The sequence below is a fragment of the Sparus aurata genome, chromosome 4 (assembly GCF_900880675.1).
Source record: "Sparus aurata chromosome 4, fSpaAur1.1, whole genome shotgun sequence".
In the NCBI taxonomy this organism is placed as follows: domain Eukaryota; kingdom Metazoa; phylum Chordata; class Actinopteri; order Spariformes; family Sparidae; genus Sparus; species Sparus aurata.
In genome coordinates, this window is record NC_044190.1 from 6,751,314 (window position 1) to 6,775,520 (window position 24,207).

The 24,207-nt window shown below is 38.8% G+C and overlaps 1 protein-coding gene across 3 annotated transcripts in view; it reads right to left on the reverse strand.

Moving 5' to 3' along the window:
• The window catches only part of znf609b (zinc finger protein 609b), an 88,788-nt gene that overhangs the window by 46,465 nt on the left and 18,116 nt on the right, over positions 1 to 24,207 (reverse strand). For all 3 annotated transcript variants that reach the window (XM_030414187.1, XM_030414190.1, XM_030414191.1), the window contains one exon: positions 14,116 to 15,002. In XM_030414187.1, the coding sequence (XP_030270047.1) occupies positions 14,116 to 14,874 (759 nt within the window). In that variant the 5' untranslated portion in view covers positions 14,875 to 15,002. The remainder of the gene's footprint in view (positions 1 to 14,115; positions 15,003 to 24,207) is intronic.

Sequence of the window (24,207 nt, forward strand, 5' to 3'; positions counted from 1 at the left end):
GCATTCATGAGAGGACCGCTGTGGCAGGGGTGACTTTGATGCATGTGGTACTCTTGTTTAAGGAAAAGAAACAGCATGAGAAAATCAAACCCTCACACACTGGAGACTATAAAAGTCATTGGCAAACAACCAATTTTTGAGGAGAGGTATACGTAGAGGACGACCTACATTTATCACTCATGACATTAAAGGCTTTTCATATAGTAAATCATGCAAATACAGATAATCTATAGGACTTAGGGATCAGAAGTCTGGAATGCAGTACTGAGAAGACTGGATTTGCTGGACAATGAGGAGAAATGAAAAGGGAAAAGTGCAGAAAATGTATCAGGAACAAGATATCAGCTCCAATATTTTTCATAATTTAAACCTTCAATATCTCAGAAAATGGTATAAGAACAAGCTAGGCTCCGTCTATTATGACTTGTGTTTGGCATTAAATATTTCAAGAACATCCAGTTTGAAGTCCATGTTTGGTTGAGTCAGAGTCAGTAAAGCTGGTTTATAAAGTGGTTCTGATGATTATGACTTCATCATAACTCTTTATGTATTGTTATTTTAATGTGCTCACCACCCCTTCATGGCAAGTCTGGCCCTGGTCAAAGAACCTCTGCCAGATGCATTAATTTAAAATGTCGTGTAAACAGTGACCGACTCCTTGAAGCCAAAGTCAAATAGTTCCATGTCATCAAGTTTGAAAGGACTTGGCAGCTACGCAAAACTCCAGTTAAGGTAGCAGAATGGTTCAATCAAACAGTGTTTGTCCACTTCATGCATATATAGTTTATTTATCCATTTATTTCTCTTGAAGAGCATTAGATTGGGGGGAGGATTTAAGGGATTCAGTGGTGATGAAGCGTTAAGTTGTTGGACAGAGGCCCAGGTCAGTGAGCCACTCAATGCTTTACTTCATTCTCAGAACACTCTGGTTCCCCCAACATGTTCACCATGATGGGCTTCAGTGAAATACTCTCATGAGAATCACGCTTTACCCAATAAATCCATCTAAAGGCTGCTCTGAATAAAGCACTTTGCCTGTATGTTTCCAACTCAAATTAATGAAGTATTGGTAATCTCCCGCTGACATTCTCATTTAAGATAATTTAAATTATTTTTTTAACTGACTGGAACATAATTACTGCCTATAATTGTCAACTTTAATGATATCCTTAGTGGACGTCAATAAAGCGAGTCACTTTTAGTATTACAATGACATTTCTTTATTAAAAATTTAAGTAACACTTCTATTATTCATACATATTTAATTTATAGCCATTTAAAATTCAGTTATTTCACAGTTAACAATCAAATGCTTTATAAACCATTTATCAAGCAATTCTTTAGTGTGAAGCTGCAACTGATGTTCATGATAGTTTGTAAATGTTGCTAAATATTGTGTAGTTCATCTATTATTATCTATAAACCATAGAGAGGCCTAGTCAAGCCCTTCTGGTCAACCACAAGGGGACCTTATTTAAGAAAAATGGTAGTAAAATCATATTTTTATATCCTGTTTGAGTTGTACCATGAATTACACATGATCTTAAAGACTTTAAAATATACATTTTCAACTGGAGAAAGCGGCAGTCTGTCATTTAACTAATGAAATATAACACTGTATAATATATATAAATATAACACAAATATTTATCTGGAAAAAACTACACAGCCAATAGTATCGTTTAGTGACGTTGTCTCGTTGAACGTTCACCAAAACCCACAACTAAACCTTGTTAAGTCCAGCTGTATATTATCAGCTCAACACTGACTAAACTCTACTTTCAGGAAACTGCAGTCAAATAAATATGGCCAAAAAGTTTTGGGATTTTCACATTTGTTAGTAGTTTCTTATTTTTGTGCAGAGATGGCGGCCATGTTGGTGACGCATATTTAGCAGGATGAGGAAGTCTACAGAGCAGTTTCTTTACTTTTTTTTACAAACAATTTCCTGACTTGCAAAATTATTATGTTCATGGCACGATTCACATGATTTTTTCTTTTTTTGGGGGGGGGGGGGGCATGTTAACCGTCCAATCACATGTAGGCTCTTGTGCTGATGCCGGCTTGTCATGGATCAGCAAATCTTTGAGAAATTCTTTAAACAACAACTAGCAAACATTTACATTAATAACCTCTGGAAAATACCATTAATAAACCATTCAACCATCAGAGGCTTTGTACTGGATAAAAACCAGCACTGCGAAATGCAAACCAGTTCCAAATTCAGCCCTATGTTGTGCAAGCATCCATCGACTCATGAATGTTTGACATTGGTCCCAAAGGACGGACGTGTTCTCCCTTTAATTTCTATCAGCGGTATAATCCCCTTTTGAAACCCTTTTTAGGGTGAATTAGAAAGGCCCTGCATTCAAAGAGATGAGTGGAGAGAAGGGGGCGGGAATAATCACAAGGGCCTGGCTGTCTGTGTGGATTAGAATGGGAAAGAAAATCCTTTCATCTCAGATCTGCACTTCCAAGCTTGGAAGCATGCATGCACAGACACAAACGCACCAAACCTCAAATGCACATTTCTCACACAACACAGCTACATTTGTTTAATGTATTTTAATATACAAGAAGAAGTTATTTATATTTAAACAGATAATATTCAATTATGCTCAAAATGGGCATGGTAGTCACTGGATTAGAGAAAAGCTTGTATAAAAGCTTTGCTCTCGAGGCTGACCTCTCAGCTTGGCTCTCAGGCAAGACGGAGCGCATGATCTAACTCGCTTCTCCAATTTCTCATGCTGAAATGTGGACTGCTGCTCTATTTCTGGCAGACAGCCTTTTGACATACAGCAAAATGTAACAAGAGGGATGAGCCGAGAGAACCTCCTCAGCCGGCAAACAACCGACAAACAGCCCCAAACAACACCATCTGACAGATAAGGAAATGGATTAGCCATTATATGTGTTTGCTCAGTTGTCTACCTCTGTGAGGGTTTAACTGAGAGTAAAATGACAAGAAGGCTAGCTGTGCATGACAGAAGTTGACACTAAAAAGACTGACTGTAAGAACATAAATATCTCATATAACTAGAGGAAAAACCTTTCAACATGGTTTTATTACACCATAGTAGGAGGAAACTTATGCTTATTTAATTTGAAATTAAACAGTGAGGGGTTTTTAAAAAACTACAGAATACCCTTTTATCATTCATACAATTTCCACTCACTGATATATCCTCTTAACGTCCTCTCCTCTCTTTATTCAGAAACACAGGCGACACTTCACTTTTACTTGAGTTCCTCCTGTCCAATATCCCAGACGAGGATCTCCACTAAAACTACATTCCTAGTATCCAAAACTGAAACCAAACAAGCCACAAACAATTGTGTTGTTGTCCCAAAAGACTATACAACCAGTTGAGTGGTATTTTTTTAGGCCAATTATAGATAATCACACCGTGGGACCTGGTGCGCAGACCTGAGTTAAGAATCTGACTGCAGCAAGCTTCAGCATGCTGTATTGTCAAGAACACCTCCCAAATCTCTAAGTATCCATAAAAAGAAATACTATTGCTAGATGACATGTATTAGAGCAGCTGGCTGTTAGCTGAAGGCAATCTCATTCTTTATTTCCCATCCTGCCCAACCGAAGTGAGCATATGTCCTGTTGTTACTTAGCTGAAACTACTGCAGTGTTGAATTCAGAGCTGCAACTTCTTCTTGAATCCTGATTAGTCAACAGAAAAGGTAATTAATCTGCAACAATTTTAATGATCAGAATTTTTTTAAAGACCTGTAGAATAAAAAGTCTTAGAATCTTTCCATTTGCATAGTTAAAACACACGACTGTTCTTTTTTGGCACAAGATCCTCATCCACCATGCAGCTACATAGTCTTGTTACGTTTTTTTACGTCTTCTAAGAAAGAAACACATGAGGTTATCTGTCCAATCAGCAAAGCCATCTAGTTGGCTACATGACAGTTGGACTGTTGGTAGTGTGGATCTGCCAGTGAGAGAGGTAAACTGAGGTTTGGGAACAGAAGTAAAAGTACATTTAATACCGTGATCGCTTCAGTTTGCCTAAAAACTAGATTGTGGACGCCTTCAAGATGAACCACAATCTCAAATCATGAGATCGTCCCCAACATTTACAAAGGTGGGGAGGGTGATTCTGTAGAAAGACAGTTGATTGTTGAGTCTCAGGTCTTTAAATACTGAAGCGTTGGGTTAGAATTTTTGACAGAATGCTGACCCAACGTGTTAGTATTTGATGACCCAGAATGAGACTCAACAATTATCTTTCTCCAGAGGTGCCTTTCCCACCTTTAAGTCAGTTCTCCACACTTGATCGGTCCAGGTTCGCAAATGTGATAACTTGCTGCTTATGTTGGTCTTACGTCATCATAAACAAAATGTTTCTGGGTTTAATAATGATGATCAGATAAAGAGGACGTTTAAAGAAGCTGCCTTGGGCTCTTTGCGCCGTTTTTTGATGAAACAACAAATCAATAACTTACGAAAATAATTAGCAGATCAATCAGTAGCTGCAGTCATGATGTTATTCAAGCTATAACCCAACAATAAAGATCATTAGTAAGTATTATGTATTATGTTATTGATCTTACATCCTCATTATATATAAAAAAGGAGGTATGTTCTGATGACAGCTCATTGACAGGAGACACAGATGAGAGTGGTGTTGGAGACCTGCAGGGTGTTCACATTCTGATGAGGGAGGTTTAAGATGAGATTCAGAAAAAAATATTTTCATTTTGATCAAATACTATATGAATAAAAAAATAAATAGCATTCAATCTTAACTTGATGCAGAACAACCAAAGAACATAAAGAAGTATTCTCAGATTAGAGAAATGATCTTTGATAACTGTAAATGTAACCATGGTATAAGAAAGATTAGTGCTTTTCTGAACAGGTTCCATGTGACAACAAACTGGCTGCAAACAATCCCCTTAGAAAAGTATTGGGGGGAGGGCAAGACACGTAATCCTCTCTATAATCACTGCTTGCTCAAACGCTGCCTCGCTGTTAACTTCCTCTTTGTTAAACTAAAAACCTCTCACATGCAGTTAAGCTGTCAGACTACAAATGTTTTCTCATCAAGCGTTTCATGGCGAAATGTTTCGATATTGATAATTATTTGAATGTGTGCACCAGAACACAAATTCAAAAAGAATTAGCAAAGAAGTGGAGGAAATTCTTTTCATGTGGCCCAAACAATAGAAATTATGCAAAAACAAAGCCGTCTCCAACAACTGAACATCCCCACACATAGCCTGCAAACTCTTTCACAACCGGAGCTAGTCAGTACTTTGAGCCACCTCTTCCCTCGCTGGTAGAAAATTCCAGTTTGGGGGGGTTTGGGGCACGTCTGCTCCTCCCCACTGTGTGGGTTTTGTTCTGCTAATCAGACCACATGCCTCAAGGATTCAGGAATCCAAGAGCTCTCAGCCAGCTCCTCTCATTCCACATACAGCTACAGCAGCCTGTGACAAACTATTCAGTGTGCTGGGGGGTTAAAGACTCTATCCATTCATAACACTGTGCAACGATCTCTCCCCTCCTCTCCGAATCTCAGGCGGGTCTTTATCCCCCCACCCTCCTCTTACCCCTCATATGCCCTTTCACCACAGCAGTCTTTTTTATCTATCTGCATACTGCACACGAGGTCTGAATAGGCTCAGGGTTTATTATTAGACCATGGTCCAACCACACACCCACTTCGGTTTTAAATAGAAGAAACACAACTAAGCCTACATCGTTTTGGTGCAATGAAAGTCTTGATATTTGGCTTTTTCTTTCCCTCATCTGTTTCTTTCCATCTTATTTTGGTTTGTTTCCTCTGTACTCTCTGCTACTCACGCATTGAGAGGCGAAATGAGGCACACTGGAAATTTGCAGGCTGACAATGGAAGACAGCTGCTCTTGCTGCATAAGTCTTTCATGAACTGAATTAGTCGTACAAGCCTTTGCTCCCTTCCCCCCACACATGCCTCCCTCATAGCAGGCTGATCCAGACACAGCAACACACCTCACATAAGACTTAGGAGGGAGAGGGAGACAAAGCATGACAGAGGCTTTGTTTGACAGATCTGTGACTGCATTTTGAATAAATAGTCCAACATATTTTCTGCCTCTGTCGAAAAACATCACATCGACTGTTAATTTAAGAGGTAGTTTTTTGCTTAAATCAGAAGGCCAAATTAAGTTTCTAAAATGATACTGATGTTAAGATAAACCATTATCCAGTTTAACGGGCTGAATGCTTTTACAGACTGCATGTGACACAGGAAGCTCACATTTTTCGAGTCACTGGAAAGAAATGCAGTCAAAAGCCTATCCTCCATTTAAGTACCAGGAGCTGTTGGTCTTCAATCTAAATAACAACAATAATGTCTAAACTGATCAAACAGAACCATCAAAAAATAACAAAAAACAACACACATTAAAACAATTACACCGATAAAAGAAATCCGACATATTTTATGATACAAAAACACAAAAGAGCAAGTTTTCAAATTATGACTATGAAACCTAATGAAAGATTAATACTTGAAAGTGGGAGTCTTAGGGTGCCATTACTTAGAGAATCACTGAGCTTGTGTGATATATAAGCAACAATATGGCATTCACATTCCCAGCATGGAGTCTCAAGGTTTATATAGATAGATAGATAAGATAGATAGATGGATGACAGAAGCAGTAAGTGATAATACAACTGACAGGCAAACTGCCTGTTATTGAGAATTCAAGAAGAATGAACTGAAAATCATCAAAAGGTCTGATGAAAAACTTCCAATAAGGCTCTCAGCACTGAATTTGATCCTTTCACTACTCAGAGCAGTTGCACTCACTGCAACCACAACTCTCCAGTCTCCACTGCACTTGTGGTAAAAGCAAGCATACTTTATACTTAATATCAAAAGTGACAAGAAATCCCCAAAGCTTTCTGGAAGCGGTGAGATGGAACACAAATCAAGCTAAACATTCACTAAGGTCAAGGTGAGTACAGGCAGCGTTTCTGACTGGAGAGAACTGGTTACTGTATTAAATATTTCCAAACAAAAAGCCTGCAGTGCCTCCTGACAAGGATTTCCTGAGCAACAAGACCATAACCTTTGTGGGCCACAGCATTCTTCTCCTAATTCAATATCTGATATGTGGTCTGCAGTGTGGGCTGAGTAATCTGGTTTAATGGTGGCTTATGCTGTAACAATTCTCTGGATTTGATTTTCAGAGTTAAGGATGATGACCCATCTATACAGCTAAAAATGTACAACAAAGACGAGGTGATGGATATAAGATACTGAAATTACTACAAGGAGGATAGTAGTTTAAATTATTTGCATATTTTTGTCTAAAAAATTCAGCTAACAATTATTCTGGTAATTTGAATGAGCAAAAACTAAAATAGGAAGTTCCACTGTGATGGAAGGATGTGCCATTTTCACAGTTTTAAACATATTCATATGATTACTGGCATAATATCTTTATTATTTTTGCCGAGATAATTGTGACATTAAATCTTTCTTTTGTTCCATTCCTAAATGGAAGATGGTACACTAGGATCTTAAAAAGTAAGTGATGTTTCATCTGTCTTAATTTCATTATCGTCCCTGGCTCGTCCACTTCCAAAAAAAGGAAAAAGACTTTGATTTCGCAGTGTTTTGAGTTTGTAAGTGAGATGGAAGCATTTAAATCTTATTCCCATCGCAGGATGTCGATGTCCTTTTAACTTTTAACCCTAACCCATGAGGGGATGTTCATCATATAAGCCCCATCATTCTACATGATAATTAATTTGCATGTTAAATAATATCAGAGAGAATGTTAGGGGGTTATTTAATAATGTTTTGAGTTTGTAACACTGAATATCTCAGAAAGGTTTGCACTAAATCGCTGTATACAACTGCCACTAAGACGGGACATTTAAAAAATACTCGTCTTCTATTTGTTCCCCATTTTGTGATTACACAAGCCATTTTGATTTCTACTGATTCTACTCACTGTTTTGATTTGCAATGGCATGTCAGATAAGACACTGTAAACCTTGAAAATCTGTGGAATGCACGGTATGTGTCTTGGTCTGCTGCAAAAAGCACTAACCTTGGGATGTGGACGAAAAAATAAATAAATGTTAACATTGCTACAATCACATTTGTTTATCCATTCTAACAGCTGCTCAGTGATTAAAAAGAACTCAGTCAGTGGTCTATTGTCGCCTTACTTGATTTTGTTTTATTTCTAAGCTTTATGCAGTCTCAAACCAGTTGACATTATTTGGAAGGCAGCAGCTAATGGCAGCTGTGGAAAACAATTAGTGTCAAATGTTTTCTCCTGTAGTAGTGAGGGACTCCCTGAGGGCCAACGCTTCAAACAGGCAGAGGCAACAATGCAGAAATCACAACAGAACTGAAATAAGGCTGGGAGATGATTTCTCAACCTTGTGTGGAACTAAACACTGATAATATGAAAATGCTGTGATCGTGTTTAAAACTCTGTTTCCCAAATTTGATTCCATGAAGGCTGTGATTAAAAACTCAGTTATTCGGTGAACAAAGCATTGAACATCATTTGAATTGTAATGGCCTGGTTATACTTGACGAGGACTAATTTGGAAAATGTGTCATCCGACTGAGAGAGAGAAATTAAAAGTGTTGCATTGGGTTGTATACAGAAAAAAAACAACAACTTCATACTTCTTCAAACCCTGGCTCCCCTCTCAGCTCTGCACAGTCGACCATTCACACTTTGAAGTGGGTGTAAATGTCAGATTGTCAGTTTTGTAAAACTGCAGAAATAGCTGAACACAAACTCCTGTAATTCCACCTCGGACAGATGAGGGGGAGAGCTTCTCTGAAGACATTCGACCACCCAACAAGCAATGACGATGGAGTAGGGCTGGGGTTCATAAAAAATAAAAATAAAAAAACCTTGATACTGGTACCGATACGTCAACTGTTGACTAGTAACTAATGTATGAATTAGTATTTTGAGGGAAGGAATTGCAGCCTAAACCAGCTGCACCAAAAAATAGACACATAGGTATAAAATATTAATGTTGGCTGATATACTGATATCCCAAATTTTTCACTCCCTTATATCTGTATCCGCATCAGCTCCTAAAATCCAGTACCGTTTACTCTCACAACTGCTGAGCACTCGTCTCCAATTAAACTCATAATGATAATAATAACAACAAGGTAAAGTTGGTCAGTAACGGCCGCAACTTTGACAACTCGTGTTGCCCTCCCAACCCCCTGATGGTATTTGAAACAGCCCAAGTGTAAATAGGTATCAGCTCTGAATGCTCACGATACATGTCTTCCAAAAAGTCTGAAAGAGATCTCACATATCTGAACAATGACACTAGCCTCCAGTACATTTTAAATAAAAAGGTATTAGAGTGAGTTCCTGCTGTTTAATCATTTCCATTAAAAAAGCAACAACTCTGTTTATCTCCACAGAATTAGCTTTACCGAGGGCTGCGACAGGTAAGCTAACAGGCTCTCTTTTGATGTAATTTACTCCCCTTCTTAAAATAACTCACAGTCTGTCTTCTGTTCCAGCGCCTTTAAAACGGCACTACTTAAAAGGAACAAGCTGTAACACAATAGCCGCCGTCTGTAAGGCACAGGCAGAGAGAAAGAACCCCAGCTAATCAAGCTGGACATCAGCAGCATAGCAGAGCGGTGGCTGAGCTCTGTCATTGAAGTTCAGCCTTTCCTTTCTGTCCCCCCTTTTCAAAGTAACATTGCCAATGTAATTTTCCATGAGAGCTGCTCCATTTATCAAGGCCAGTGGCACATTGAGGCGGCTGACGAATACCTTGCTCCTCTAGATTTGTATAATGAGAGGTGGGAGTGTGAGACACACTCAGAGGTGGTTAGCACTTGTAAGAAGGAAGTAGAGATGATTTATTCAGCATCCGAGAGCCAGTGCTTTGGGGAGCTTTAACTTAGGACACAGACAACGTAGCCACGCTATTACACCTCTACCAGGTAGACTGCTGGTGAGACACACACTGATTAATGCTTGAATTATACTGGACATGGGACAGACAGATCGCTTAAATCAACAGTCAGGTTATAATGAGTCTGACCAAAGTGTATATCCCAGTGATATGTCTTTTCTTGAGTAATGCTGTTTGTTGCATTATCTAAAACGTATAATATTCACAGTATCTTATATAAAAAATTTATGATATAGTTGTATTACATTATTATATATAATAATCTTGTCACATCAAAAAGAAAGCGATGTGCAGGTTCAATTACTTTTCTGAATTTACAATTCCGAGGCCACAAAGACAAAAAAAATCTAGAGAGTGTTTAACCTCAAACCCCAAATGGCACTGACAGGAAGTTGTGAATCAGGCTAGTCATAATTTTCAGCAATTTCTTTTAATCAGACTAAGTCTCAAGTTTTGTGCTGGCTACCAACCATTCTAGCCTGTGGACAGCAAATGCTCGCTATTATGGCTGGTGAATGATGAAGAAATGGGATTCTACTGTCACATCTTTGACAAACAAAAGTCATGTGAAATGCTCCATCTAAGCATGGGGATTACGTTTCTGGCTGATGTTATGGTGGGGTTCAGGAGGAGAGTCTGTATGAGACTGGTGTGTTGCGGTTCTGTCAGTCCAGTGGGTGTGAAACTTTGGACTGTTTGCCACCACAGTTTCAGTTCAAAGGGGACGTGGATTACACTAAAAATGGAGGCCAACTGTAACTACTGATTGTTAAGAAGTGTTAACTAATGCTTGACACTAATGCTGAGGTCTCCTAACCCAGAGGAACCACACTGGGGGAGCATTTTTGCATAGTGGTCACAGAGTCAGGGTTACATTTTCTCATACACTGAAAATAACAACTGCATATTTCTGACTGTAAAAAAAATATTTTTTTGTATATAATTCAGTATATTAGCTTTGGGAACTTCTGGTGGGGATGTGCACTTGGCGACTACTTGACTTGCAGGTCTTATTACCTACACTACAATATCGAGGCAAGTACCTTGTATGCAAAAACCTACTTTATAGCAAACTGGTTATTGATTCGGGTGAGCAACTTTCAATGGAATAATATAAATAGGTATTCAGTGCTTTAGCTACATCCAAAATGTCCTGATTTTATTACAGTATCTAGTCTTTCCATAACCTTAGCTTTTACCAGTGTCAAAAATGAAATGGCTGTGTTCATTGAAAACTATTTATGGGGGCGCCATTCAGCTCAGTTGGTAGGGCGGGCGTCCCATGTGCAGAGGCTTTGTCCTCGCTGCGACGGCCCCGGGTTCGAGTCCCGGCCTGGGCACCCTTTGCCGCGTGTCTCTCTCCCCTCTCTCTTATTTCGTTTCCTGTCATATCTTCAGCTGTACTATCAATAAAGCAGATAAAAGGCCAAGAAAATATTTTTAAAAAAAGAAAACTATTTATGAATATTCATTATCAACCTCATTGCCTGTGGTTCCATCCAAGTGTCGGGCAAAGTTTACCTAATGTTTGAAATGTCGCAAAATAAATAAATAAAGCAACTGAGGCATTTTACTTACAACTGGTTTGGAGTTAGTTAACTACTTCCATCAGAAGTTGGCTGTATAGACTACATTACATATGACTGTAACATAGTAGAAGCTGAGATTGTAAACTGGAGACAAAACCTGTTGCTTGCTAACTGCCAGTGGATCCTGAAGAAGAAGAGGCAGAACAAGAAGCAGAAGAAGGAGAAACTAAACAAGTCATCATCACCATCTTTGAGACAAAATTATAGAGAGGTATTCGGCTTGTTTAAACAGCCTCTTCAGATTCAGTCATGCGGGTCAAATGTTCGCTATGTCAGAACCCGTTTGAAAAAGTTGTTTCCATCTCTCATTATGTACATTAATCTCTCTTCAGAAAAACAAAAACCACCTCAAGTGAACGGAAAAACAATGTTTTCAAAATTGAAGAAGGTTTATTCACTTCCATAAAACACAATCCTTAAATTTGCACAATAAATACAATGCTGGAAACGTGGTTATAAGTGTGGATTTGGATCCATCTGTACTATTGCTGGCCTTTGTTCCACACATCTTATGTGATGAAACGGTCCAGTTCCTCCATGTAGTGGTAAGCACGGCAAACTGACTATCAACCTCCAAATGACAAGGTTTTTTAGTAATTTTGCTTGGTGAGGGGGAAAAAAGCTCTTCTTGATGCATTTTTATGACATCCATTAACTGGGTTTGCCAACCAAAAAACTGTTGATTTGCTGCTGCACTATAATCACATCCTTTTTTCCATCAAGCTTTCAAGGATACCTTTCAGCAGCTCGCTGTTTGAAAGCTGTTGTGACCCCTCTCCTTTATTCAGTGCCTTCAACCAATTCATGTGGCTCCCCCTCAAAAGCCTTTTCATTTTAAATACATTATGATTACAAAGACTTTCCAGAAATTTCCTTTCAGAGCCATCAGTCCAAGGAGACTCTACAGCTTGTGTTCATGACTGGGTGTCCTGGATTTAAGGAATCAAACAGGCTTCCTCACAGCCCATCCCCCATGCCACTTTCAGAGCAGCAGGAAAAACGACGAAGGCGTGCTTTGCACCAGCTCCCTCCCCCACACTCTGCTCCACCAGGCATTGCTGGGGCTTGTGGGATTAAGAATGGAACACGATGACAGACAAAAACAGTCCTCAGCACCTCCCTGCTCTGCTGTCTTTTATAGTGCCAGAGCATGAAAAGGCTGCTATGAGGCATACAATAGGCACAGTGATAGATCAACTCTATGAGTGAAGAAGATAAGTGTGGGTGAACCGATACAAGAATCTGTATATTGTTCTTGTGCGATAACGTCAATGTTGAAATTGTGTGAAAAAAATAAAGTGGAACACGATGTGACATTTAGCTCACAGTCGTGATGTGATGTCATATATATGGCTGACAATTAAATCCATGTATGACATTAGTAATTGGCTTTACTGACTCATGTACAATACATAACACTTCCATGGTTATTTGTAGCTCATATTAATTCTGAACAAGGAATAAAACATTTTTAAATATATATGAAAGCCCTTGTGCATCCCTTTAAAATAAATCAAGCCTGTGTGGGCTATTTCCTGTAGCTGGCCTCTGCATCATGTTCGTCAAGGGTACCCTTATTCGCTGTGTGGTAATAAAAGAGAAAACAGCAGTAGGTCTTTTTATGCATCACAAGTCAGACTGCAGCTTCAGGAACACAGTGCATCTAAGCCTGCTGTAAGTGACAGGAGATCACAAAGCACAACTTCATGAAAACTACAGTGTTAAGTCCTAATGTATGAATTCATCACATGATAATTACACTGATGAAAGCCCGTACTGTCTCAAACCAAGACAAGTTAACAAATTAGATGGATATCAATGACTGTTCTTTCAAAACAAGATGTTTAGGGTACCAGCAGGGCTGCAACTAATGATTACTTTCATTAAGGGTTAATCTGTCGGTAATTTTCTTGATTAGTCGAAAACTTATTTGGCCTATAAAACATCACAAAATGGTAAAAAAGTCACATCAGTGTTGATGTCCGCAAATGTCTCAAAAAAAAGATATTCCGTTTACTGTCAGAAGAGTAAAGCAACCAGAAGATATTCTCTTTTTAAAAGCAGAGATCAGAGGATTTGGGCTTTTTCCCCTTAAAAAATATATTCAAAGTGATTAATTCATTATCAAAATAGTTGAGATAATATGATAGTTGACAACTAAATGATTAACTGATTTATCGTTGCACATCTAGGCACAAGTAAGCTTTTAGAGCAATCACTCAAAATCCTCCAAAACACATTAGCTGCCTAGCTAGCATAACTTAATTTATGTTTTCATGTAGATTTTGTCATGAGAAACTAATTATGAAATTAGCAAACTTTATTGATATAAATGTATTTAAAGTTGCATTTTGCGTTTGTCAACTTTACACAAAATATTGGCTGTTAAAAAAACACAAATAGTAGGATCATGTCGCAACACAAGCCTGCAATTGTAGACTGCACATGTCCCCAATAAAACAAGGACTTAATAAATCATTTTTACAAAGACAAATAAAACACAGGACTAGCCACAGAAATGATGTAAAACAACACCCAACAATTTCATGCAGCATCACGAGGGAGTCAAAAGAAAAACGTACCTTTTCATTTTTCACCTTCTTTAGTGTCTTGCATTCACTATTCCCATTTTCCACCTCCTCTGGTTCAGTTTTTGCGGTCAATGCTGGTACTATCCCAACAGGTTCAAGTGCAATATTCCCCATTTGATTGGCTTCTGCCAAGTCTGTTGATTGTGTGTTCTCAAAGGACGCATTACGACTATTCCCCAAAGCAACTTGGGCTTGAGACACAACATCCTTCTCCGCAGCAGCTATTGCCACGACTGGGGCTCCATCTGTTTTGTCCTTCTTATTTTTCCCACTAGCCCCATCTTTCTCTTTTTTGCCACTCAGAACACCTCTGGAGGCTTTGCCCCCTTTTTCCATGTTCTTCCCAGAGGTGGAATTGTTGCCAGCTGATCCTGCACTGGCTGCTGTGCCTGTTGGCTCCCCTTGAGTCCGCCCTGTAGTTTCTTTTTTACCCCCATCTCCTGCTGTGGCTTTGCTACTATTGTCTTTAGAGTTCTTGCTGCGCTTGTATTTGGATTTGCTTTCCTTGCCTTGAGAGCCAGACACTGGACTAACAAACCTGATGTTGTCAGGCAATGCTGCCACTGCACTGGGTGGTGCTGCCATGCCGTCCTTGGTGCCAGACATCTCAAGTTTGTCCTTCTCTAAGTCAGCGTCAAGGTCAATAATCAGATTTCCAACACCGATATCCCACTCATCCCCGCTGTCGTAAGTGTCCACCGCATTAGAGTCCACACCTTTCCCGCCTGCAGTGCCACCACTTAGGGACATTTTAGTGCCAACGGCCCAGGTTTGCCTCAGTGAGGTCCGACACCCTCTCAGACGGTTGGGACTTGGGGGCAAGGGTTAGAGAATCCTCACGTTCTACTCGTTCCTGTCCCATTTATCCACATTTTGTCCTAGAAAGAAAAAGAGAGGAACATTAGTCTAATAATTCTGACATATAAATAGTAGTACTACAGCTCTGCCATCACAGAACAGCATTTCACTGGGTACAAACACAAAAATCTTTTGATCATGAGCCAGTAATTCTCTGGTGATCACTGCGCAAACCACCATGGTAATACCCACTGGTGTGACAGCACTGCTCCGAAACCCTCTCTTCATAATCACTTCCCACAGTTGTCATGGCAACCATGGGAAATGTAGCTTAAATCCTGCTTTGACAGCCAAGGTGGCCCCAGTGTTCTGAATGACTGGCTCTCTTTTCACAAGGCACTGCTGATAGTGTCACTGATGATAAATAAGGAGTAGCTGGCCTCACTCACCCCCGCACAGTTTATGGAGCCGTGCCTTTTCAACTCGAGAGCACAATGATAATCTTGCATTAACAGAGCAGCTTAAAAACATGAATGAAGCAGTGTGTGCCTCAGGAGAACATCCATTTGGTGTATTTGCTTACACAATATGGCCAAAAAGGTCACAATGTGCCATGTCTTTCTGAAAATGAAAGACAAATCTCTCAGATACCGAAGATCAACGCTGATATGAAAGACCTTGTTGCATTAAAAAGAGCCCTCAGACATAAAGGTTTACAGATACAGATAACTCAGATAAGCATTCATTTGAAGGTCCTTTCTGTTTGATCTAAATGGCTGTAAAGCTTTCTTTGTAAAATACTGATTGCTTGCAGCAAGTAACAGGAAAAACTTAAGCATGTGTGTTTCTGTGCGAGTGAGTGGCTGGGTTTCTTTTTTATGTTTATCCACTACATTCAAATATTGTCATGGAATTTAAATGTAAAGCGAATACAGTTTCCCTTGTGAATAACACATGCTATGCAAATACAGTTTGCCCTGACAGCTACAATAGTGTGACTGTTGCTTTTTAATACTCGCCTTCAGCACCTGCCAATTCGTTTTCCCGATTTAAAGAAACACAACTATGGGTGTGTGGATTAGTAGAAGTCTTCTTAGGAAATATGTTGAAGATTTTTAAAATGTATTCTTGAATGATGAAAATAATTACCGTAATTACATGCATACCAACAAACATAACACAGAGTCTTGTCACTATTCAGTTTCATTTTGTAGTGGTTCTAACAACTTTTCTAATATCAAGAAACTTGTACTTTCAGACCAGTGGCTCAGTTTGACCCCCCACAATCTGCTGCCTCAATAAACTGGTGTTGAACATGAGGATGAATCCGTACCATAAAGAGTAAACTTTCTGACATTTCTTATTCATTGTTCTTTTCAGTCCCCTAGGAGATCACTACATGCAGTCAGTAAATTATTAATAAATCTGTAGTTCTCATCTCCCGTGGAGATAAAGAACGTGACGGATAAGAAAGATGAAGCACAAGAGATCCTGGAGTGGTGAGAAGGGTGAGCAGATAAATATCGCCTCAAAGATTTTCTTTGTACTGCAGGGACCCAACCAGTACACAGTGTAGTCCTCCATAGACCTTAATATGAAATGATGTATATTGATTCTTAATTCTGATGAGCAGCTATTATGTGTTTGTTTGCAGACTAAGTTATGAATTCTGAATTTTTGGGTGGATATTTGACATCTTCCCTCATGAGACTTGCAGAAACAAATGTTTGGCCACAATATTTCTATTTCATGAATGCATTTGCTTTAACATCTTTGTGTTGTGTCTGATGCTTCTTTAATTAGAAACCACAACATGGTTAAGATTTAAGTCAATTACTATAATTCCCACTTGGACTACTATGGTAATTAATTGATACCAAAGGAATTGCTCAAAAAATGTTTTACAAATACATAAATTCACAACATTTTAAAAACAAGTAACAGAGATCCATAGGAATGAATCCTAAAACCTGGAAATATATATTAGCATGTTTGTATCTCCTGTTCCCTCATCTTGAAGGTCTGTAGGTTCTTGAACAGGTTTTCAGTTAAATGTCCAAAATACAGTGGTTAACACAAGCTTGTAAGATTCTCACATTCTGTTCTACGTCATAAAATATGTAACTAAATTGTGAATTATATAGATTTTGTGTCTTAATAAAAGTGGCGGCTAACAAGCGGCTAAATAAGACTACAGCGTTTGTTGTAGACATTAAATGTCAACAGGCCAAATGTGGATACTCATATACACCCTATTCCGTCTTTACAGGTGGACGGCTAACTATTCTTACTAAAACTTTCCTACTTGTAGATCAATTTGTAGTGTGTATTGTTTAGTGTAGTTGTTATCACCCAACACTAGCATTTTACATCTGACGATTTCCCTTAGGCTTCAAAATGTGGTGTTGATTTGTGAAGATTATCTTGCTGAGCAAAGTGTTTGTATCATAAACTTGTTTTGGCCATCAAGCTTATTTTCTGCAAAAATCCAGAATCCAATTGAAATATTCCATAGATTTTTTGTTGAGGGAAACAGTGATGCCAACTTTTGGCTCAGCCTACAGAAATACAGCCTCCCTAAAGTGTTGAATATTAAGGTTCTACCTTTTTGACAGACTTCTGAAATTGCAAACAGAACAGACCTGTGTGCCATTTAACCACATCTTTGAAATTATTAAAAATTCACTTCACACTCCCAGATTAATAGCTTTATGTAAATACGGCTCATCCTGATAAGCTTATCAAGTCAAATCCTGAAGCTTCTTCAATAACTATGACAGCATCCAAGGAGATTGTACGGGGATATCAGCACATTTTCTGCTTCATTACTGTTAGCAGTACAATTAAATATCTCTATAATGGAAGAGCTCAAAGTAATATTCTATAAACCCTTTAGTCCAGTTATGATATCACACACCAGACTGCTCACAAGCCCATTTTTATCTTCCTCAAGAAAGTGAAATAAAATCCAAACCTGCATCTGTTGCAGTACACATGTGAGTTATCCGGTCTTTAAAGCTTAATTGTTCCCATCGACTAACAGAAAAGTAGTAATTTTGCACCATCTACCATTACTCAGCCCTCATTAGTGCACTGCAAAATGGCAGCTGGATCACATAATGCACAGAGCTCATGTTGATTCAGTTAAGTGGCCATTCATATCACCCCCAGCAGTGACAGAGGTAAAACTGTTGAACAATCATTTGATCACCGGGCCTGCTTATTCCTCACAGATGGCTCCCCAAAGGAACAACAGTCAGTGGCAGGTTTTGGAGGGTGGAGAGATGCAGCTGTCCCTGTCTGACTGGGTAAACAGTTGTGAGGTCTAATTTGTCCAACACCTCCACAAAGGAGAGGTTGTAACTCTATCGGCAGTTGACCTACTGTACTGCCCTTAGCTGGAACTGCAGCGCAAGCCCTTTTGAAAAAGCCCCACTGAGGAAATGTCCCAGCGAGTGCCCCGTTGAGCGAAAGGCATGCAGGCTGTGCAACTCCCAGAGTGCTTGTCCTTTTTTTCACAGATCCAGTTTCAGTCAGCAATCTATCACAGAGGCCACATAAGTTGCAATGAAAGTGCAGGAAAGGATAGGGGGAGGCCATTTCTGGTCGATTCGCTGTGGAATAGAACAAACTCAGACCTGGCATGATGTCGTTTTCTGCATGTGACTGTTAATAACAGTGCATGAAATGGAAATCAGAATGAGGTTCATCTGTGTTCGTGCATCAACTCTGTTCAGTCAAACAGCACAACACAGGATCTGCTGAGCTCAGTGTTTCCTCTACATTCATTTAGAAGTGGCGGCCCGCCACTCCTAAATCCTAGCCGCCGCTCCTTCAAATTTCTTTTTTTTTTTTAATTGTCGCAAATACACCACCGCCGCATCACATCTCCACCTTCACAGCAGAGTCCTGCACTGGGTCGGGTGTCGCGAGTGCTGAGGTAAACTAGATAACTATCTTGCTCAGTATCTACTCTTTGGAGTAGATTCCCCCCGCCCTCCCCCAATAACTTACCGGTGCCATTGACGTTAATTACTCGCGAGAGCGCGGCCTTGAAAGTGACATCACGTCAAGCACCCAGGCACCAGGTGAGAGAGTCAGAGGAGTGTCATCTTGAAAATAGGGCAAAGACTCACCGGAGAAAAGGTAGACTTATTAGCTTAAGAAAACGTATAAATAGATTGTAAATAGATTTTATAAGTTTAATATACATTCGCAAAATATTGATTGCCAGCTAAGGTTACGTAACATATCGGTAGCTTAATTAATTGGGCACGGTGCCAACTCAACTCAGTGTCCTAACGTGAGTTAAGTAATTGATAGCATTAAGCAAATATATACACGCCATGATGTGACTGCTGACTGCATTTTATGATGAGCTTGTTCGAATATTTCTCAAAACCCAGAAAAATTCATTGTTCTGAGCCTGGGTGCAATCTTTGCCACTGATTCTACAGCCCTATCAAGAAATTATTATTTATTGTTTTATTTTTTTTATTTTATTGTTGTATTTTTGTTATTATTTATTATTTTTACATTCAGCCTTTAACAAGCCCTTTGCCATGCCAGCCATTCAATAAAAAGGGGGATTATGCTGGGCATAAAAGTAAAATCTGCAGTCAAGTGTCATTTGTTTACGCCGCCATGGCTCCCCAGAGAGCCTGCCCCCGCTGCTGAAAAAAATCCTAGAGGAAACACTGGAGCTATTTTTACTGACTGCTCATATGTGACGGACTACACTACAATTTTCATTGTCATTTAATCTGTCAGTAATTGTCCAGATTAACTGATTAGATGTTTGATCTATAAAATTTCAGTAAAAATGGTGAATAATGCCACACACAGCCCAAGATAACATGCTCAGAAGTTCTTGTTTTGATCACAACCCAAAGATATTCAGTTTACTGTCAAAAAGGAGTGAAGAAACCAGAAAATATCAGGGCTGGTTCCCGGGATACTAGACTATATATATATATTTTATTGATTTCAGAGGTCATTGTAATGTGATATGGTGTGTTTTCTGCATTACAGAAAGATGATGTAATATTCTGATCTGACCAGATCTTCTTGTTCTAATACTTGTCTTTACTCACTCAGTCACTATATCCACATTACTGATGATTTTGTTTCAAAAATATAATTCTTAATATTTTGTGTAAGTACCAATAGTCATTCATACAATATTATAGTATTATTGATATTGAGGTAGTTTTGGTCAATGATTGTGTGATACTGGATTCATTTCCTTTAAAAAAAATGGTGTCACTCAAGATCTCCTGAAAGATTCTACCTGGAGATATTTCTGTCAAATATTGTGTTTGTTTAGCTTAAAACATCCCAACATAGGCTAAAACATCATGGCATTATGTTAAGAGGAAACTCTTCCAGTCCTCGCTGCAATTTATATTCTTTGTGGATTAAACTGTCAATCATTTTCTCCATAAATTGATAAGTTGTTTAGGCTTTAAAATGCCATAACAAGGTAAAAAAATGTTTGAAATGTTGCTACAAAGGAATGTGTACTTTTTTCCCCATGAAAAAAAAAGACACAAATCGAGTAGCACGTTATTTAATCGTTGACAAGAAATCGATTAATTGTCGCCGCTTTCTGACAAAGGTGAGATTTAGATTAAACAGATGTGAAAGGAAATAATACAAAGAAAAATGCTTCAACAAAATGAAAAACGCTATCATCATTGTGCCCTTTTCACTCTCAAAAACCATGGAGTTCATCAAGTGTACATCTGTATTATTTCATTTTTTTCCAAACCAACAGAATCTGCAGAATCTGATGGATAACACATGTTTCGAGTCCTGGATGTCACAGAGCAGAACAGATAATTACAGTTTGAATTGCACCGATAAAAAAAACAGCTCAGCTCAGGCATAAATGAGATATGCCCTCAAATTAGGCATGTGTCGACAGGAACATTTCACAGTGTGATTATCTAGGCCAGAACAATCTCAGTACATGATATTATCACAATAATTACTGAAGCAAGATGTATATCTTCAAACTGTATTAAAATGTAGCTACTTCAATGATAGCCATCATTGTTTCACTCAGTTTTAAAACACAGATTTAAGGGAATACCTTCATTAACAATAATAAATGCCATGAGTGTTGCTTTTGCCTTGATAAATGTGTATATTTATTGGTGCGCCGCTGGGTCCAGGCCTTTGTTCACCGCTGTTACAGCTATAATTACAATCATAAAAACTTGCATTATGCTATGCTGTTTCTATTCCTTATTGAGTGTGTGGTCATAATGATTATCGTCTTATCTCTGCTCCCAATACACCAAAGCTCATTAACGGCTGAAAAATGCTTCTCCAAAGTTACTTTAAAATTGTCTTGCAGAGACGCAGAGAAGAGTCTGGTTGTCGTAGCTCACAGAGGAGATCTTAACACCTCAAAAATCTCGACTACATGCCCTGAATAATGTGGCTCTGTGTATCAAACAGCGCCGACTGGTTGAACAGTGACGGATATCCAGGAGCCCTGAGGTTGAGCCAACAACCCCAACACCAGTAACACAAGTAAAACAACAAACCAAACAAATGGCTATGGCAAATAGATGGTTTGTTTGTTTTCTGTCAACATCATATCCTTTTGAAATGAGAATGTTTGGGTTTGTTGACTTCGGTCCGAAAAAATAAACAGTTTTAGAGACATATTGTTGAACTCAAATTTTTCTGTGACATTTATTTTTTTCCTACAGACTAGGGCTCAATGCCATTTCCAAGTTATAGCTATTTTTTGAGCTTTATATGCCATCATAGTGGGGGGTGTAACATCAAACTGCAAGACAAAACAATGTGAGGGTAGCGTGTTAGCACGTTAGCAACCGAGATCAGCAAAGTGGCCGCAACAGTTTCATTCTTGTTATAAAGAAAAGGACCGCGATGCATTGAAACAACAGAGAGTTCTTATAACCCTCAGATTAAACTTCTGAAGATCCTTGTGTACATGTAGCCCTAACACTTCATCCTACCCCTCAATCCCAGCAAGCATCTAGAACTCCTACCTCTAGATGAAAATATACAAATGGGTGTACTGGGTTTGGGCCTAAACGATTGATTATCAAAAAGACAATCAATAGGTATTCTTTAATTAAAATTTTGAACTGCCAATTATCAGTTGACTGAAAATACCCTAACCCTAACCCTACATATAGGAACCAGACCTATACGTACTCACTAACATAAATCATTTATAGGTAAGTGTTCACAAAGTCCATCTAAAATGCCTTCTGCATACAAGTCACTTAGACTGAATGCATGAGTTGTTAGCAGATGAAAAAGCACCTGAAGCACCAACATAGGCAGGAAAAAAACAAACATGAATTGAATGCAGACTCTGGCAGTGTGCATCTTTTTCTCCGCAGGTCATTCAAAAGGCTGCTTCCCATCCAGAGAGCGCCACAGTAACCTCCATGTAATTGGATTGTGTGCTTGAGCTGATTACCAAAATAGAAATGCACCCAGCCATTCCAGGTGATGGGAATCAGGAGTCTGCGGGTCAGCCAGTATCTTTGTCAGTAAATATGTCAACGACAGAAAAGCAGAGATCCTCAGCAGAGTGCCGCCTCACTGGAGCTGGTACTAATGCCTTACATAGGTATGTCTTACAAAGAGCAAATTATCCTTCAATCAAATTAATACATTCTCTTCAATCCAATTCAGAAGCTAGAGAAAATTAAATTGGATGATACTCCTTGAACACATCAAAGGCTTTCTCTGTAATGTTCCCATTGCTGCCAACAGGCATTTTTCCCCCTGACTGCAGCACTTTTCTGCATCTCTTGGACTGGCAGCTGTATGACTCAAATGGACAGTAATCAAAGAAGTGTGAAATATGCAGATTGCTCTATGGCTGATAACGCTGTCCTGTCCTCATGTCCAGGCACTGGTGTGATGCATCGAAAAACAAAGCTTTCACACCACACTACCATCAGTGCCCATGGGAGTCCTACATTACAAACAATCAGGTGGAGAAACAGAAATCTGTCTCTTCTTCTTTTAATAAAAAGACGACTGATCCTCAGCAATTATCAGCATCTTACATGTTGTGTTCACTCTCACATCATCATTACATGCACCCTGAGGTGAATAAATACGTGATTTTTGTTCAAACATCCCATCCACACTAGTGTTCATTAATGCTACCCGTTAACCAAGCACAGAGGAATTCCTCTGCCGCTTCACAGAAAGACATTCATACAAAGATATCACAGATTAAGTTAGAGGCATCAGAAAACTGGTTTCTTGACATTACATCCACAGAGCTCCTCGTTGTGTCTGAACAGGAATAATGCATAATTTACAGCATTTTTAGATTCATGAAAACTAGTTTTCTCCATATCTGATGTGGGAAAATACTCACTGTGAATTAAAGGTAAAAACAGAGAAAAAAAATGCTGATATTTCAACTTCAGTGGAGTGAAAACGGACTGTTAATATTCCTGCAGACCATAAGTTCAAAGAGCCCGTGTGCAGTTATTAAACTATACTGGATAACTGAAAGGTAAATAACTTGTATGTGCATTGTTAAAATAAGTACTACAGGCAGCCACAGACAAGATTTCGCAAAGTAGCTACTTAATGGAGTTCAGCCATGATCACCAACACACTTTAAGAGACAGCTCAACAGATACTTGTACCTAGCGCTAATGTGGCTGCTAGGCAATGTACCAAACTACCGTGAGGCAATCTAGACAATCTAGATTAGCACAAGTTTTTACAATGTAAAATATTATTTTAAATTAAATGTTTACAAGGACATAGGCTGGAAGTAGTTCCATGGTGTAAGAGCTTTTTATATAACAGGCATTATTTATGTTTCATACGACTTGTTCAAACTGCCAGTCAAATCTGATGTCAGAGGCATCTGAAGAGAAATGCAAATTAAAAATTACAAACAGTCTTGTGTAAGTAAAGTGAGTACAAGTAAAGTACAGATTAGATATACAAATGGCTCAATGTTTGATTAAAATTATAAACAAATCTCATTAGAGCCATTTGTTTTTCAATGCCATTTCAACTGCATCGATGAGGAAAATGTGAGGGAAGAAGCTAGCTGACATCTTGAAGTGACATGTCAAATATTGGGGAAATGAAGATAACTGCCAACAAATCAACTGAATGCAATACATAGAAATAAAGAGCTACGTGCAGAGTACTTGTAAACAGCACTGTAATTAAGTTGTATTCTTAATAAAACATTTTTTTAGAAGATGATCACTCAGCACCAGAAAAGCCACAAGTCTGAAATATGAGAATGTT